General features: G+C 51.4%; 1 protein-coding gene across 14 annotated transcripts in view; it reads left to right on the top strand.

Annotated features, from left to right (window-relative positions):
* Positions 1-16,987, top strand: part of DTNB (dystrobrevin beta) — a 292,810-nt gene that overhangs the window by 255,611 nt on the left and 20,212 nt on the right. For 9 of the 14 annotated variants that reach the window (XM_045286980.1, XM_045286982.1, XM_045286984.1 and 6 more), the window contains one exon: positions 5,681-5,701. The exons of the other annotated variants lie outside the window; for them this stretch is intronic. In XM_045286980.1, coding sequence (XP_045142915.1) covers positions 5,681-5,701 — 21 coding nt within the window. The remainder of the gene's footprint in view (positions 1-5,680; positions 5,702-16,987) is intronic. 14 annotated transcript variants of the gene reach the window in all.

The raw sequence follows: 16,987 nt of genomic DNA on the forward strand, positions 1-16,987 counted from the left end.
GTCTCTCATGGGCTTCCTTTAATCTTCCTTAGCTTCAACCTGACTTGCATATAAGCAATTGATCTATTCCACAATCAACCCTGGCCTTCTTTTTTGGTAATGGTATTAAGTTCCAGCATCTTTTTCTGCAGATGTGGTCTATGGAATTTAAAAATTATGTAATAGCTGGAAACAGGATCATCTTAAGTGGTTGCTGCTGTGAATAAATAAGGATATTTATGAATAGGCTATTATTTAGTTATGTATATTTGAATAGTAATTCTGAACTGATTTTCTCCTGAATTTTCAAGTAGTTTATCCCAATGCCCAACAAATAGGAAGTGTCTTGTTTTATGTAAGTAGTACAGAGGCAAGTCAACTTAATCAAATCCAGCCCCATCTCAACTAATTCTAATCAAGGGCCTTAATATATGAGGAATAAAATTGCATACCAATTCTGGGTTTGCTCTACTGGGACCTGAATAAATCAAGCATGTATTACTATTTGTGTGGGAATTTTTATGATGACCACTAGACACCAGAGCCAAAGGCCCTGGCAGTTCAGTGGTAAAATCCTTACCTTACATTCTGGAGGCGGGACTTGGATGCCCATCAGTGCACCCCATGAGTTTTGGTTTGTTTTCAAATGCTGACCGGATTGGAGTCAAGCTTCCAAACCAAGATGCACTAGACAGAAGGGCGTGGCAGTCTGCCTCCAAAAACCAGCCAGTGTGAACCCTCCAGGTCACGAGGGTTTGAGCTGCACCTGATCGTGGGACTGGTGCAGGACTGGGACACATTTCTTTCCTTTGTGCCCGGGGCCACCACAAGTCCGGGCCAACTCAGTGGCAGCTGACAACAGACCTCCAAACAGAAAAGCATAGCTGGGATGTCAGCGTCCTACCTGGACCAGCTGACTGGGCACTGAACAGGAGTATGTGCCCATCTGACACCTGTGTTCAGGAGCTCAGCAACAGGAAGTGATGCCTGGGACTGGAAAGACCAATGCCTGTGTTTCTTTCCATTTCTGTAGCACCTTGCTCATGCTGCCTGCTCCCAATTTCCTGTCTGCTGTGCTTTGAAACATCTGTATTTTGTGCATTGACAAAGTTAGTGACCAGAGGGAAAATCACTGCAGATGGAGTGCCTTAAAAGCCAGGCTTGAGGTGGGTGAACCTCACCCTATAGGAAAGGGGAGTCTTTGAAGGTTTTGAAGACCATAGGTAGGGCAATGCACAAAATGGGCTGGAAAGGGGCAGAGCTCAAGGGTTGGAGACCCTATCATTGGGACGAGACCCAGTGGCATAGTGTTTATGTTTTAAACTGGTTTTGAGCATCACCAGCAGCCCTGGGATGCTAGCTACAGGTCCGAAGTTGGAAACCACCAACCACCCCACAGGAGAAAGACGAGGCTTTGTACTCCCATAAAGAGTCAGCCTTGGAAACGCACAGCGGCAGTTCTCCCCTGTTCTGTAGGGTCCCAATGAGTCGGCATCAACTTAATGGCGGTGAGTTTGGTTTGGGTTTGGTTTTACTTAAGACCATTACTTCTTTTAGGCCTGGGCTGGTTTTTCTAGCTTTAGTCCTGGGTGTTTGGGTGGCTGACTAACAGGATTTCTCCTAGGAAATATTGTATGTCCTAAATGGGACTTGTTTAAACAACAGCCTTATGCATAAAACTTGGCCCAACTCCCTCGAATAATGGCCAGATAGCCAGCTAAGCAACCCAGCCACCAACTCAGAAACCTGAGGTGTCCTTAAACATACTTGGCCTTCTGGGGCTTTAAAAGCCCTGCTTTTGTGGAAAGCAGCCCCCCTGCCAGACAGGAGATAATAGGAGGGTCCTCCCAGCCCTTGAGGACAATGCCCTCACACAGTGCTCAGACACAGATAGGAAGGCAATTCGTGCTGCGATCTGGGTCAAAGGCGAAGGTTGAAGTGCACTGATCAGATGCCTGAGTGCTTCTCCCCTGTGGAGCAGAGTTCAGTTTGTCATAGGCAACAGGAGCAGTTGGGTTTCTTGTGTTCCTGGCTCTGAGCCCCGCCCACCACCTTGCTGATGCTCAAGAGCTAAGCAGAACGCGCTAATGCCTGGAACTCTAGCCGCACCCCCTGAGTGTCTCTGTATTTCCAGCTGTTGCCTTACAGTTGCGATTCCAGTAAAATAAGAGGCCCCTATGGCAGCCCCATGTGTGTAGGCTCCCCTGCCAGTCTCCTCAATGTCATGTTATTTACCCATCTGATAGGCCAAAGCCATTCAGAGCCGGGAGAAGAATTTGCAAACACCAAACCCAGGGATGTTGTGATTTCACTCATTAAGTAGAATTCACAGTTGAACAATCTCATGCCTTTAGTGTCTACCCTCCTCGACCTAATTTGTGTATCATTTGCATCTGTGAAAGTCCCACCTAAGTTCTATATTGAATCATTGATTTCTATTACACTTCAAAGCTGTTTTCCTCGTATTTAAAAAAAAAATACTCAACAGCCCATAATAAAATGTACCCTTTGGAATCTGAATTTTAATTTCAAGGGACCGCCCTGCTTCATTGATGTTCGGTCTGCTAGCATTTAATTCTCTCATAAAACAGCTGTAAGCAGTTAGTCAAACGGTCAGTGGGGTGCCTAGATATTAAAATGCATCACACAGTCGATTTCCGTTTCACAAGGAGTTCTTTCATTCCGCTGTTTCAGTAAAGTATCATGTACTTTATCATATGTTTATCTGAAAACAGTAATTTTAAAAACACATACATATGAAACACATATAAGTCGTTAGGACAAGACAGGGTTCAAGAGAAAAATGAGATGTTCATTTAACCAAAACAGTGCTGGGTTCCTAAATGTGCCGTGTAGGTAGGTATTTGGCGTATAATTATGCACAAGATTTAACTCTGTTTCTGCATCTGTTTTTCCCCTTATTTTTTCCCCTCCTGATTAATGAATACATAGATAACCTCTACCTCAAGCTTCCTGTTTAGTCCAGAAGCAGCGATGTGTGGGTGTTTCTGTTTTTAACTCACGCTCCCAAAGTTTTTGCAACCTCATCTTCCACTTTTCCAGTATTGCTTTTGAAACACACTTCCCAGATGAATTCTGCAGTCTTTGAATTTTACCCCCGTTTGCAAATGCTTGCCTGTATTTGAGGTAAGTTTTTAAGATCACAGTGGCTCTGCTGTGACGTTGGCCATGTGGCCGGGAGCATAAGCAGTTCCTTCTCGATTTGCACTTCAGAATTCAGGGCTCATCGTTCCCTTTACTTCAAGCTGGTGCCTGTACCTTGTTGTGAGTCAGCATTCATTGACACACACACCCCCCACGCTGACTAACTGACAAGAAAGACATCCCGAGACCTTCTGCTCGCTTCTGACCTGCTTACTGTGTTCACAGACCCTGAAGGGCTTGATGGGAGTAACTTTTGTGAGTTTAAATTGTACGCCATCACCCTAAGTATTCAACTCCCAACACCCACTGCACGTGGGAGACATCTAAGCCCAGAGAATGCCCTGTCCATCCTTCCCAGCCTGAAACCCATGGCTACCCCTCCCCCCCAGATTATAATGATTTCATGGTTGTGGACAAAGTACATGTAGCAGAGACATTCACTGCACAAACATGAAAGGCTGCTTTCCAAAATCACTCTGCGAACAAAAGCACTGCGCTCCAGTACCAAACCTGGGGTCAAGTGTGTGAAGCAGGTCTAAGAGATGATGCACTGTTTCAGCCTGTCGGGGTCAGCCTGTTCCTCGCCCATCATTTCCGCTCCATGCCAACACGGAGAGCCAGCCCGAAGCACACACAGCGTGCTCACTGCCGTGATACTCCCGTGGCTGCGGCCAGTGCTGCACAGACATGCCACCAGGAAGGGGGAGGCCACAGACCCAGAACCCCTGCTGACTGGACGCTCAGCGAGTGGCCCAGGGCCTCCTCACCCGAGCCCTTGTCCGTGCAGGTCTGGTCAGGCATCTGGCTTTGCGTATGAAGACATCGTCTTGCCCAGCGTAGAGCCAGCGTCTTCCGCCACAGAGCTCTCAACGCCCACTTCCACTTCGTGTCTTGTCTGGAACTCGCTCCTGCAAACAAGAAAAACCCTTGCCCTCGAGCCGCCACACACCCTGTCAGCTTTCAGCTTCGCTGCAGGCGTCGCCGCAGCAGCGTCAGCAGACTGGGTGGAAGGAGAAGCCCTCGGCCACCCTTGAGACGCCCTCGTCAAGCCCGCCTGGACGGATGGAGCCAATGTCAATGGAAGCATTGCAACCTTTTAAAAAAGTTGTGTCCTGAGGATGGAGCGCTGAGACTCCCTTACCACGCTCACTCTGGGTGGGTCCCAGGAAGAGGAAGCAGAGAGGCCCATGGAAAGACGAGTCCGTCGCTCAGGGTGTTGATCTCATCAGCAGGGTGCTGCTTTCTCCTGGGTGCTGGTTGTGAATTCACTGGCTAGTCCGTTGATGGTCAGCAAGTGCGTCCCCCCCACCCCACCCCCACCCCCGGAAGATTCTAGAAAGGGGAGACACATCATTTTAGCTTTATGGTTCCAGCACCTGATAACATAAGAAGCATTAAGTACATAGCCTTCACCGAATTCACCATAGGAAGTTGTTGGGTTTCGGTTGAATTCAGGACAAACTTGAGGTGGAGAATGTGTTTCACAGATCTGCAAGGGCTCTAGAGCAGTTTGCACTCAATCAGGACAAGTGTATATACATGTGCGTCCGCGGGAGGGGAAATAAGAAACCCACAGAGCAGCCTGAGCGCATGGGGGAGGGGGCGCAAGTTCAGGTGGGGCAGGGGGGTGGGGTCGGCCAAGTCAGAGATGAAACTGGTCAGAAGTTCTGAGAATCACCTGGAAGGCTTGTAGAGCGCATTGTCGGGCCGGGGCCCCCAGCGCCTGGGGTGGAGCCCCAGCACTTTCATCTCCGACAAGCTCCCAGTTGGTGCTTCCGCTGCTGGCTTGTATTCTACACTTTGAGGCCGCCAAGGAGCCTGCCACGTGTGAATCTTGTGAATGATGAAACCGAACTGGCTATTGATGACCGGCCTTGTGCTTCATGAGTGGGCTGCTGCTCTCTGCTTACCTTGGGCAAATCAAGCTTTCCAGGCATGGTTGCCAAGAGCCCTGGTAGCATAGTGGTTAGGCATTGGGCTGTGATCTGTAAGGTCAGTGATTCGAAACCACTCCACGGGGGGTGGGGGTGGAGTGGGGAGACGGAAACTTCAACTCCATGGAGTCTGGGAAAACCACAGGGGCAGTCCTATCCTGACCTATAGGGCCAGGGAGAGTCGGCGGCATCAACACAAGGGCAGCAAGTTGGTTTGGGTTTAGGGGTGGGGCTTTTTGTTTGTTTGTTTGTTTGTCTGTAGGCCTGTTTTAGTTATAAATGAGGAAGTCAGGCTCGATCATTTCTAAGGTTCCTTCCAACCTGGGACATTCACTTTTTGCCAACCGGGCAGGGCTGACTCCTGCCGTTTGCTCTGCCCTGTTGGTGTTCTTACTTGGTCGGGGCCTTGGATATCACACACACACCACCACCAGCCCCAACCCCACCCCACCACCACCACCACCACCACCCTGGGCGTGACCTGGTTTTCCCAACTCTCCTGTCATTTCTTCCAAATGTCTGTGGTACTGGGCATTAATTTCTCTCCTTTCTCCTCTGCCTTTCTTGGTTTGGTTTGGTTCTTTAATCTTCAACGCCTCCAGGAGGAAGAACAAAAACAGGCAGTAAGTGAACTTCCTATTCCTCCGCCCAGCTCGCGCTCTCCTGGCACGTCCCCCTTCCCCTCCAGAGCCGCGATGCCCTTCCTTTCCCCTCTCCTCGTCCCTGGCTGCGTGTCCGTGTGTCACACCGTCCGCCACACCATGCTCCACAGCGGTTGTCACATGCCAACGTCAAGTCACCTGGTAGAGCATGTTATTCTTGTTGACTGTGCCCCAGCACCCATCTCCTGTGCTCCTTTATAGATGCACGCTTACCCAGGTACCTCCTGCATTCCCCTGCTCTTTCATTCTCTGCTAGTCTCTAAAGTGACTTCCACCATCTGAAATAACTTAGTGACGTGGCGGGGGGCCCGGGTGACCTGGAGCCTAAAGCGTGACAATGAGGAGGAGTTCTCTTGATAACTTATCGATGGGTGTGAATCGGCTTCGTAGTGCTCCAGCGCCTGCGGTCTTCCGGACAAAGTTCCCGAGGAGCGCTGTGTGCTTGTTCTGCTGAGCTGGTGCCCTGGGCAGAGGCTGCCCCTGAGGAATGCTGCTGGCTGTGCTGCATGGCTTGTTGCATGGGGGCTGGATGGGCTTGTCTCTCAAATACAGGTCTGTGCACAATGGTAACACCAGGTATTTATAGAGCAAAGTAAGGTGTTCAGAAAGGGAGAGGTGGGTAAGGAAGAGACTGTCAGAAAGAGGGGGTATTAGGATCGGCTACCAACCCAGAAATCTCCATGGCTTTCACGCAACAAAAGTCTTGTTTGGTTTTGGATAGGTTCGGGTCCCCCGTCCGCCCCCCTCCCCCCCCACACACACACAGTGTACTGCTTTGGTTTCATGTCACTTTGGCATCGTTGGCACCTCCAAGAGGGCAAAGCAGAAGATCAGGGTGGAGAGTCCAGCCTTGCCAGTAAACATGGCTACCAGAAAGACACACACCACTCTGAGTCATTGACCCTCACTCCAAGGGGTGAGTGGTGTCTCAGCCTCTGCGTGGCTCGGAGGGAGCGGAGAAGCAGGTGCTGGCAATGCGGCCACATGGAGGAGGGCCAGGGGAGTCACACTGGAGGGAAAGGAGGAGCTTGGGCCCCTCCCCTTCCCTCTCCCAGTCCTTTCCCTGATGGTCTCAGCACCTTGCAGTGGAATGTACCCTTCTGCCAAGAGCCGGTGAGGCTTCCCTTGGTGTTACCAACACCGGTGGGCCCCTTGTTCTCGTCATGCCTCTCCACTCCACACCTGCACTTAACAAGTTCCCGAGACACCCCCCACCCCACCCCGCCCCACTGGGAACTGACTTCAGCTATCAGCCCAGATTGGCTTCAGTCTTGTCCCCTGGGACAAGTGTTGACCCACCAGGCTGCTGGCTGAAAGGTTGAGTCCGCCCAGACGCACCTGGGGAGAGGGCCCTGACAGGCTGTTTCGGGAAGGTCTGCCTGGAAAACCCCCCTGAGCCCACTTCCATTCTGGCCCACCTGACGCTGCCGTAAGTTGGAATCCCGAAGCCTCTCTGAGCTCGCCCAGCTCAGAGTGAGGCACACAGGAACACCCTGCACGTTGCCTGCGGCCTCTCTCCCCAATAGGGAAGACAGTGTAGGTGTTTATCTTGGTGATAAAGGCAGAGGCAGCCCCAGCCATTGCCTTCCGTAAGGCTTTATGAAGCACCAGGTAATCCAAGCACCAGAAACCGGCCACCGCTCTCTGCTGTCCTTTCTCAGGTCAGCCTGGCGTGGACGGGGATTAAGTCACTGCATGCATTGCAGAGACTTTCCGGGTGAGATCATCATAACCTTGAAGTTGGCAAAACGAGAAGCGAGGCCCAGACGACTCGGTCCGCCCCTGCAGAGCCACTCGAGCTAGCACCTGGCAATTCCCCAGGGCCAAGGCCCTGGACGCTCCATAGCATGAATGGGTACAAACTGCTGATTTCCTCAGCTCTCCTCTCCGGACAGCAGGTCGGAGACGCTGCTCTGTTGATGTAGGTGGCAATAGCCTTCTGTCCACATCGCAGGCTTACAGTGGGCCCACCTGAGGCCCAGATGTAGACTCACTGACTGCACAGCCCGGTACCATGTCTGACACATCCAGTGGAAAAGGCTAAAGCTTTTAGGACGCCAGCTTCTGCCTTCACTGTGTCATTACCCAGGGAGAGACAAAAAAGCATGAGTTAAGTTGTAACCCTTTCTTCCCCTGGGTTTTTGACTGGTATGCTCTAAATGTCTTACCTTTCTTAGGGTATGACCCTAACTGGGTAATAAAACAACTGTAAAAGCTTTTAAAATGAGAACTCTCCCAGACATACTTCTGAACGCAGGCTCTGTAAGGTCCTTACGGAGAACTTGCACATACACCGCCTTCTTCTTTCTTCCTGCTCTGAGGGCTTAGTTGGCCTTCAGGGAGCTTCAGGAGATGGGTGAGGCTTGGCCTCAGGGCTTTATGCTGTGGTTCTGCCTGGTCTCAGCCCCTTCCCGGGTCCTTCCAGGGCCAATAGTGCCTCAAGGGATCCTGCTGCTTCCTCCTCTCCTCCCCTCCCGCCTTCCTTTCTCTTTCTTGGGATGGAGAGTCGTAATTCAGGGCAGAAGGGCCTGACTGTTCACCCAGTGGCTTAGCCCTGCCCGAAAGGCCAGGAATTCGATCTTATCGCTTGAGTTCAGCTTAGCCAGGCCCATGATAAATCATCACACTGTAAAGGCAGGGTTTGGCAGCCCTGTCCCCTGCTTATCCCCAGCCTCTAGCTTATTGCCTGCCGTAAAATAGATGTTCAAGAGGTATTTGTTGAATTAAAACAACTGTAAGTCAAATTGGCAGGATACTGACTTATAAAACAACAGCCACTGAGTCTATTTTTTCAACTCATAATAACCCTGTAGGACAGGGTAGAACTGCTCCGTAGGGTTTGCCGGGCGGTCCATCTCCGCCCTGTAACAGACTAGCACATCTTTCTCCCGTGAAGCAGGTGGTGGGTCCGCAAGCCTGACCTTTTGGTTATCAGCCCAATTCTCAACCCGCTGTGCCTCTAGAACGCCGTTGTATCATCTAGACAGTATGAATTCATAAATTTTATTAATTTTAAGGAACATAACTGGCTCAAGTACCAATAGCCGAAATTTTGCTGAAGCTATTCCTGTACAGTCAATCCGCTCGAGACCAAATTCTGACTCAACATACCCTTGATTAACAGGGCGGGAAAACAGTAAAATTCAATGTTGCCCAAAGAACGGGGTTGATTCCAACTCGCAGTGACACTGTGCGGGCGGGGTAGAACTGTCCCGTGGGGTTCCAGAAGGATCCCTCTTTATGGGAGTGGAATACCTCATCTTTCTCCTGGAGAGCAACTGTTGGTTTCAAACTGCTGACCTTGCAGTTCGCAGCCCAATTTGTAACCCACTATGCCACCAGGGCTCCCTAGCTACTATATTAGTAGCACCAATTATTAGCTTTATTATTGTTTCTGTCTAATGAACAGATACTGATTATCTACCTATATACTCGAGTATAAGCCGACCCGAATATCAGCCAGGGCACCTAATTTTACCACAAAAACTGCATTAAAAAATGTGCTTTAAAAATCGGCTTATATATGAGTATATACAGTAGCTAAAAATTGGCCTCTCTTTAGCAGATAACCTTTGAAATTAGGGATATTTATAAGTGATCTGTATCACTTGAAGATAGTCCAAGGATTGTAGACACCTGAGGCCTAGAGCCAGAAATGTGGTTTTGGAATTTACTGGCATGTTCCGTATTCACTAGGTTAACAAGTATTTATGATTGTTGTTGGTGCACTTTAGCCTTGGGCTGCTCCAATCTAGATCAGACAACATCCCAAGAATGGATAACTCACTCCAAGCAAGCGAAACACCCAACAGAACAATTAACGTTAGTTCTTGAGGCTTGAAAATAATCTCTTTTTTGAGATCATCTAGACCAGCAGTTCTCAACCTGTGGGTTGCGCCCCCTCGCGGGAGTCAAACGACCCTATCACAGGGGTCCCCCGATGCATCACAGTAACAAAATGACAGTGATGAAGTAGCAACGAAAATAATTTTATGGTTGGGGGGGGGTCCCCACCACATGAGGAACTGTATGAAAGGGTGGCGGCGTTAGGAAGGTTGGGAACCGCTGATCTGACACTGGCCTGCCCTCCTGACGCTGGGTGTTGGCCATGCTCTGATTCTGAATGTGGGTCCTGGACTTGAGCTCCCGGAGTCCCACAGCTTCAGGTGATTTGCAGTTGCTTCAACGTGAAAGTGTTTCAGGGTTATATCCTTTCACCCTGTTTATCCAATCTGTATGCAAATCATGGAGACGCTGGGCTGCTTCTGTGAAGAGCACAAGGTTAGAGGCAAGCTCATTGACACCTGCAATGTGCAGCTGGCACAACCTTGCTCACGGGAACCCACGGGAGGTGAAGGCACTCGCTGATGAGGACCAAAGACGACAGCCTTCAGTGGGGTTACACCTCAACACGAGGAACACAAGCACTCTCACAAGTGGACCAATGCGTAACATCCTGGTAAACAAGAAAAGATCGACGTTAACTTGGATCTCACTTTATTCAATGTCCAAGGAAGCAGCGATCACAAAATCAAATGGCACATGATACTGGGCAAATCTGCTGCAAAAGAACTCTTTAAAGTATCAAACAGCAGAATTGCTGTCTTGGAATTATATGGTTGGGGGACCAGATGGATATACCGCGGAATGCCAGGAAAACAAGCCACTCTATCTTGGAAGCAGTACAGCGAGGATGCTCCTTAGAAGTGAGGATGGCAAGCCTCTTGGTCCCAAGTACTTTGGACCAGTCTAGGTGAAGTACTCCCGAGACTCCTTGCTCTGCGCCATCCAGGCCATCACAACTCCACAGAGGATGATCTTCCGCAAGGTGAACGAACCCACACACTGGCGACAGCCACAGGCTCACACGTGACAACAGTTGTGAGGAGGGCGGGGACAAGCACTGTGCCATTCCGTGGTCCAGAGGGTTGCTGTGAGGGGAGGCCGACTCTTTCATAGTGAACATCATCGACCACGTGAAAAAGGCCAAGGCCGTTCTCGGCTCCCGGACGGACGGCAACAGCAGCAGGCTGGATTTGACCAGTAGACCATTGTTTGCTGCTCTGTGGCCCATTGCACCAGCTCAGTGACACAGGAGCCTCCGGGTGATGGTCGACCACACTTCTCTTTTTTCCACCGCACATCTGGGCAACAGCCTCACTAGGCCGCTCCTTTATGTCCCAGGAGACAGCCGCCTCCCTCAAGCCCGGCTGCCTTGTCCAGGTGCTTTTCCTTGCCTGCATTACACTTTCGGAGCCTGTACTCCTCTTCTGGGCAACCTGACCCTGCTAGACAGACTTCTCACCTCCCTGCTTCTGTTCCTACGTACCCCTGCTAGGAACCCTCTTTTGTATGCCAGCTGCCTACTCCCCGTGGGCTGTAAGCACACTGAGATGGAGACCTTGCCTCTCCAGGTACCACCCCATCCCCCAAGCCCCTTCAACCCCCTCACCTGCACCTTACAAAGGAGAATACTAACAGGTAATCTGTTGAGCAGGATGTGTGGGTCATTTTATGTTAATCCTCACCATCCTGGGGGTGGTGGTGATATTCTTAGCCACATCCTATATAGGAAGGCTCTGGGGGGCAGAGAGGTCGAGGTACCCAAGGTCACACAGCTGGAGTTGAAACTGGGTCCATGTCCTCCCCACGCCATCATTAACAGGCACTCCATAAAGAGGAGCCTGTGGTCTATTACCAGTGCCAGGCTTCAGCACACAAGTCTTGCTACTCTAAAGTAGCACTTAAAAGCAATTGACTTTGAATCTTCAAGTACCGCTGATGGGTCCCTGCCGCTGCCAGTCATTGCTTTGGGACTCTCCCTCCTCGGAGCTTGGCCCAGGATTTTCCTTCTCAGAAGCGGTGTGAGCGTTTGATGTGTGTTCTACAGGGATTCTTCCCTCAGTCGGGTCCCTGGTCCTTTTGCCGAGGACGGACTCAGAAACGCTTCCGTGAAGACTAATGAGATGGCCCTTTCAAGCTGGGAGAAACAGAGAGAGAGGGAGCCCTAGCCCTGGAATGTATGAGCTCACCTACCTGAAAGTTTAGATTTCAACGTCCTTTTGATCTGTGAGTTTATGGCAAGTTTTAATAGCTTGTTCTTTGTCCCCGAAAGTTAACATCCCTTGCTCCTTCCACTAAGAAAGATAACTAGACCTCTTGCTTCCCACCCCCAACCCCTCTAAGCCTTGGGGTCGGCTTAGTCTTGCACATAATGTAGCATCACCAGAATAGAGACAGAATCGTGGAGGCTGGGAGCCATAACCTTTCACACGCTGCCAACACCGTGATCACACAGCACCAGCAGTCCCCGAGTAGCTGCTTCTGTCCACAGCCACTCACCCCACGAACCACCACCATGAGTGACATGTGTGAGTGAATGCCAGCTGTCTGAGGGGATGTGAGAATAAGCGGCTGTCAGCCCTCGGGGGAGGGACCTCCTGGCCGACGCTGTGGCCTTCTCTCTATCCCCCGCAGACACACACAATAAATACATGGGCCGGTGCTAAGAGGAGATCGATGCCATCAAACGTCTCCGCCCCTCTGTCAGGTGTTTCCAAGGCCCGCTTCTAGGCTGGAGGCGAGCACCTTTGGCAAGACAAGAATGTCTTGAGGTACTCCGCCACCCTGTGCCTCCTTCACCCGAGGGGGATCCACTGCCATCTCCCCTGCCCCGGTCAGGGGTGCCTTTCTCATCGTCACCCCGTTCCTCTCACTTCCACCCCTAGTTCCAATGCCCAGTGCCGTCTGAACGCGTGCTGCATGGGGCAGTTGTCCTCCAGTCTCGCAGCATAGAGGACAGTGCAACACCTGGTAATCCCAGTATATCTCTCCCTTGCACCCCTTCTCTCTCGCCCCGCCCAGCCCCAGCCCCCCTCTCTCCCCACATTTCATTAAGCACTGCATCTTCCTCGCAGAGTCATTGCCAGCCCTGGCTCAGAACAATAGTATGGGGGTGGGGGGAGCAGGGTTGGTGGGGTGGGCTTGTTTTCTTTCTGCCTTGTCTTGAAGGGAAAAAAACAAACCATGGTCCAACCTGTGCACAAGGTACTTCTCTACGAGCACACCGCTGCCTCCCTTGCAGACTTGTAACCCCTTCGCCCAGTGCGGCCTTTTTTGTTTTTGCTCCTCTGAAAGGCGGCAGCAAGAGGCCAGCTTGTTTAATTTAAATACACTGCAGCAAAATGAAGGTAATTGTCCACACAGGCCATCTGCTACCTGGCAGGTACCCATGAGTCAGAGTGAGAAATGGAGACTTCAGTGCCTCTCATCCTGTTGCCATGATAACAGCCTAGCTCAGAGTTGGATGGGTGTGTGTGTGTGTGTGTGTGTGTGTATGTTTCTGCCACACAGGCCTCTCTGGACCTGACCACCAGACTGTAATATGTCCCCAGGAGATAAACACTCACCCCTATCCAGCAGGGAAAACGCAGGGATGGGAAGCTTATTTAGGTGATGCCTAAACTTGACCCAGGGCAGCACAGGGCCACTTCCCTACTGCAGACGGGCCTTTCTCCCCGTGCAGCTGCTCTGGCCGGTGCTCACGCCGTCCCGTCCCTGTGACTGCTCCCACGCATGACTTGGGAAGGAGCACGGCGTCCTCAGGCCACCTTCTCTGGCACTCTGTACCCGTGTTGGCTCCAGGGTTTGATCTGTGGCCTAGACAAGAGACTGAGCCACGACCTGGCTCCTCCGGTCTCACGTTCCTCGCTTGTACTAGAAATGGAATCAGCTGCTCTAATCCAGGGAGCCCTGTTGGTTTTCCGCTCCCTCGAGGAGTCTCAGAAACCCGCAGGGGCAGTTCTACCTTGTCCTGTGGGGTTGCTGTGAGCCGGTATCCACTCGATGGCAGTGAGCTTGGGTGTTTTTCACCCATTCTAGAGTGGTGCAGGCAGCTAACTGAAAGGTCGAGAGACTGTTTGAACCGACCAGCTGCTCCACAGGAGAAAGATGTAGCTGCTTCCGTAAAGAGGGCCAGCCTTGGAAACCTGTAGGGCAGTGACGCCCGGTAGAGGGTCGTTGTGAGTGGAGATTGGCTTGACCGCAGGATCTTGCAGGAGGTGTGAGAGGCCTTGGCTGATCTGTGTTCCTTCTGGCCCCAGGAACAGGGTGCTGTGGTCCCAGTTTGCTTCTCCTAGCACCATGATGCAAATGGGCTGGGGTCTCTTCCTAGCAGTCCGAAGCAACGAGGGGACCTAGCAACCTTCCTCCTGATTGGTTTGTGATCCTGTGGCCTCTCTAAGCTCCACACCCCGCAATTGTAAAATAAATGTTCATCCTAAACAGCGACTATTTTCTTGGGTCTCATGAACCCGCAGAATGGAAAGCCTGCTTTCCGGGCACTTTTCTTGGGAGATGGTACACAGCCTTCCCCAGCTCTTACAGTGCTTCCTGGCTTAGAAAAAGTTAGGAGCCTCTGAGATTGTCATGTTTCTCCAGCTCCATGATTCCAACCACAAGAGACCTCTTTAACCCGAGTGAAAGGGCATCCAGACTCAGGATTGGCCGGTGCCCTAGCCAAATCTGTGTTAGAGGTTGTGTTACAAAAAGATCCCATTATTATTGTCCCCAGAAACCATAAAGCGTCGAGAAGCACGTACCCCTGCTTCCCTGGGCTGCTGGCCCTTTAGCTGACAGCCAAAACCTAGAGGCACCAATTGTTTTATAGTCTCGCCCAACGAGTTCCTCCACCTTTACAGGTTTCTGTGTGATCCCCAGGTCTCGGCTGCACTGTCCCCTCTCCCAGCCTCCTAAGGAATGCCCCTCAGCCGAGACACACCCAGTGGAGGACTTGGCGTTGACCCGCTCCCCACGTACCACCTGTGCCCCTGAGACGAGGTGCAGCTTCGGAGCGCAGGGCTCCAGCGTGAATGTTAGCCTGTCCTTCTGGCCCAGGCCTACGAGGTAGGCAGAGGACACACAGACCCGTTGCCCACGCCACAAGCACTGCCCTGTGCTGTCCCGGCTGCATGCGCCCCGTGTGTGCGTCTTTAACTAGAGAGGCCTTAGTTCACAGTCTGCCCTTCTTAAGACAGTCCTCCTCCTCGGTGGACTTCATTTGCTCGAGGTCCGGAGGGGCAGCAGCTCTGGTTTCCAGTCCACTCACAAGACAAGTGTGTTAGACGTAGAACCTGCCGTGTTGTAACCCCTGACCACAGAGAAAAGAAAGGTACACCCTCCGACAGAGTGGCCCTGACTGAGACAAAGCCTGTCCAAGAGGAAGTCACTTTGCTAAGAGCCGTAGAACTGCCTCATCTGAAAAAAATCAGAGGTCATCGAGTGGCCTATTCTGCTGGTTTACAAGTGAGAAAACTGAGCCCAGAAAATTCGAGGTACACATGAGGACAAAGTAGGTGTGTGGGCCTCCTGACTTCTGCCGGTACGCCCCTCCCGGGGAACCACACTGCCCCTTCGTTGCTCTCAGAGGCAGCCCTTCCCCAGAGTTCCTGAAGTCACACCAGAGAAACGCCTCAGGGTCTTTCGCTCACACCCGAAAGAGGCGGGCGCCCTCAGTGTTGGGGGGATGTTTCTAGAAGGGACTTGGGAACATTTATGCCCAGCTGCTCTTCTCAACCTTTTTCCTAGGGTCTTATCTGTGAGCCTGGTCTCGCATCTCTTAACCCGCACTTCCCTTTCACTGTCTACCAAATGCCCTTCCTGTGTGATGTAGCTAATAACATACAGAGAAACATCAACTTTCACCTGTGAATTACCCAGTGCTTCCTAACCAATTGCACATAAATTGCTTCACAGCCTATTTAGAAACTTAACAGGACAAATACCACCCCCCACCCCCGTGCCTGTGGGTGGAGACTCCGGTGCTGGGTTTTCCAGCTCAGAGACTAATCTTGGGGTTTAACGCACATGCTGTCACGATTGGCATCATCTTGAAAGGCAGAAAGATTAGGGATAAAGGGGTTTCTCTACGCCGAATGCCCGCGCTAGATGCAAGTCAGCTGTCTGTGCTGTAGGAAAGGGGTGGAAGGAATCGGGCACACATTAGACACCTCGGGGGCCCATCCAAAGCTGGGCATGCTCAGACCCATGTCACCTAGGCCCAGGTGGAGATCAATGTGGGCGTTCACAACTAGTCACACATGTGTGCCTCAAGTCAGCCATAAGATTGGCCAGTACCCTCAACCACCCCACCCCGGTCAGTGGGGATCGGAGGCGATAAATAGCAGACAGGGCAAGCTGCCCCACCTCTTTCAGGTGCTCTCTTACCTGTGGAGGGTGGGATCTCCCCATGTGCAACAGACACGCCGCCTGTGTGCCCTCTCAGGGTTCTCTCTCTTTCTCCTTCTTCTGGTTCCGGGACTCCTCTTTGGTTCTAAGGACTCCACTTTCTGGCCGTTTTCCATGTGGTTTTTAGTGCTCCCCTGAAACGGCCCTTTTCTGTCTTGAGCTTTCCCACGGCCCCGCCGTCCGGGCCTCGCAGGCTTTCCTGAGAGACCGTGTGCTATCTGAGACTGCGATACCTGAAACTTCCCTTTCCCGCATCAAAGTTACTTGGATTTACAAAAGGGCTTTCAGTGTTGGGCAGCCAGAACCGAGGTCAACCACCCCAGAATCCGAACAATCTCCAGGCAGTTTCCAAGCTCCCTGACACCGGTGTGCTCAGGACTCTTTCTCGGGTGCTGTGGGACTGAGGGTCTCAGTTCAGGGCCAGCTGTTGACTGGCGACCTCTCTGTTTTCTGGTCACAGTTCTTCCCCACGGGACCCCTCACAAGAGAGCAGTTGGCTTCGTCGGGGGAGCAGATAGAGAGCGTGCGCAAAGCTGTTATGAACTGACTTCCACTGTCATCGGGTTGATTCCTACCCACATCGCCACCCTGTGAGGCAGACTAGCCTTCTGTGCATCTCTGAGATTGTAAATCTTTACAGGAGTAGAAAGCCTTGTCATTTCTCCCTCAAAGTGCCTGGTAATTTCAGACTGCTGACTTTGTGGTTATCAGCCTTAAGGTGAACCATGAATTGTATTACATCCCCCCCAATATGTGTGTGTGTGTGTGTGTGTGTGTGGTTATCAGCCTTAAGGTGTAACCATGAATTGTATTACATCCCCCCCCCCAATATGTGTGTATGTGTGTGTGTTAAATCCTAACCTCAGTGCCTGTGTTATAATTCCATTTGGGAATGGGCTGTCTGTGATCTTTCTGAGGCAGGACTAGCATAAGGTGTATCTTGAGTCGTTCTCTTTTGAGATGTAAAAGACACTAAACAGGGAAGCAAAGCAGAGATTCAGC

Source organism: Echinops telfairi, unplaced genomic scaffold (genome assembly GCF_000313985.2).
Source record: "Echinops telfairi isolate 266 unplaced genomic scaffold, ASM31398v2 ScPeMD7_9;HRSCAF=40, whole genome shotgun sequence".
Taxonomy (NCBI): Eukaryota; Metazoa; Chordata; class Mammalia; order Afrosoricida; family Tenrecidae; genus Echinops; species Echinops telfairi.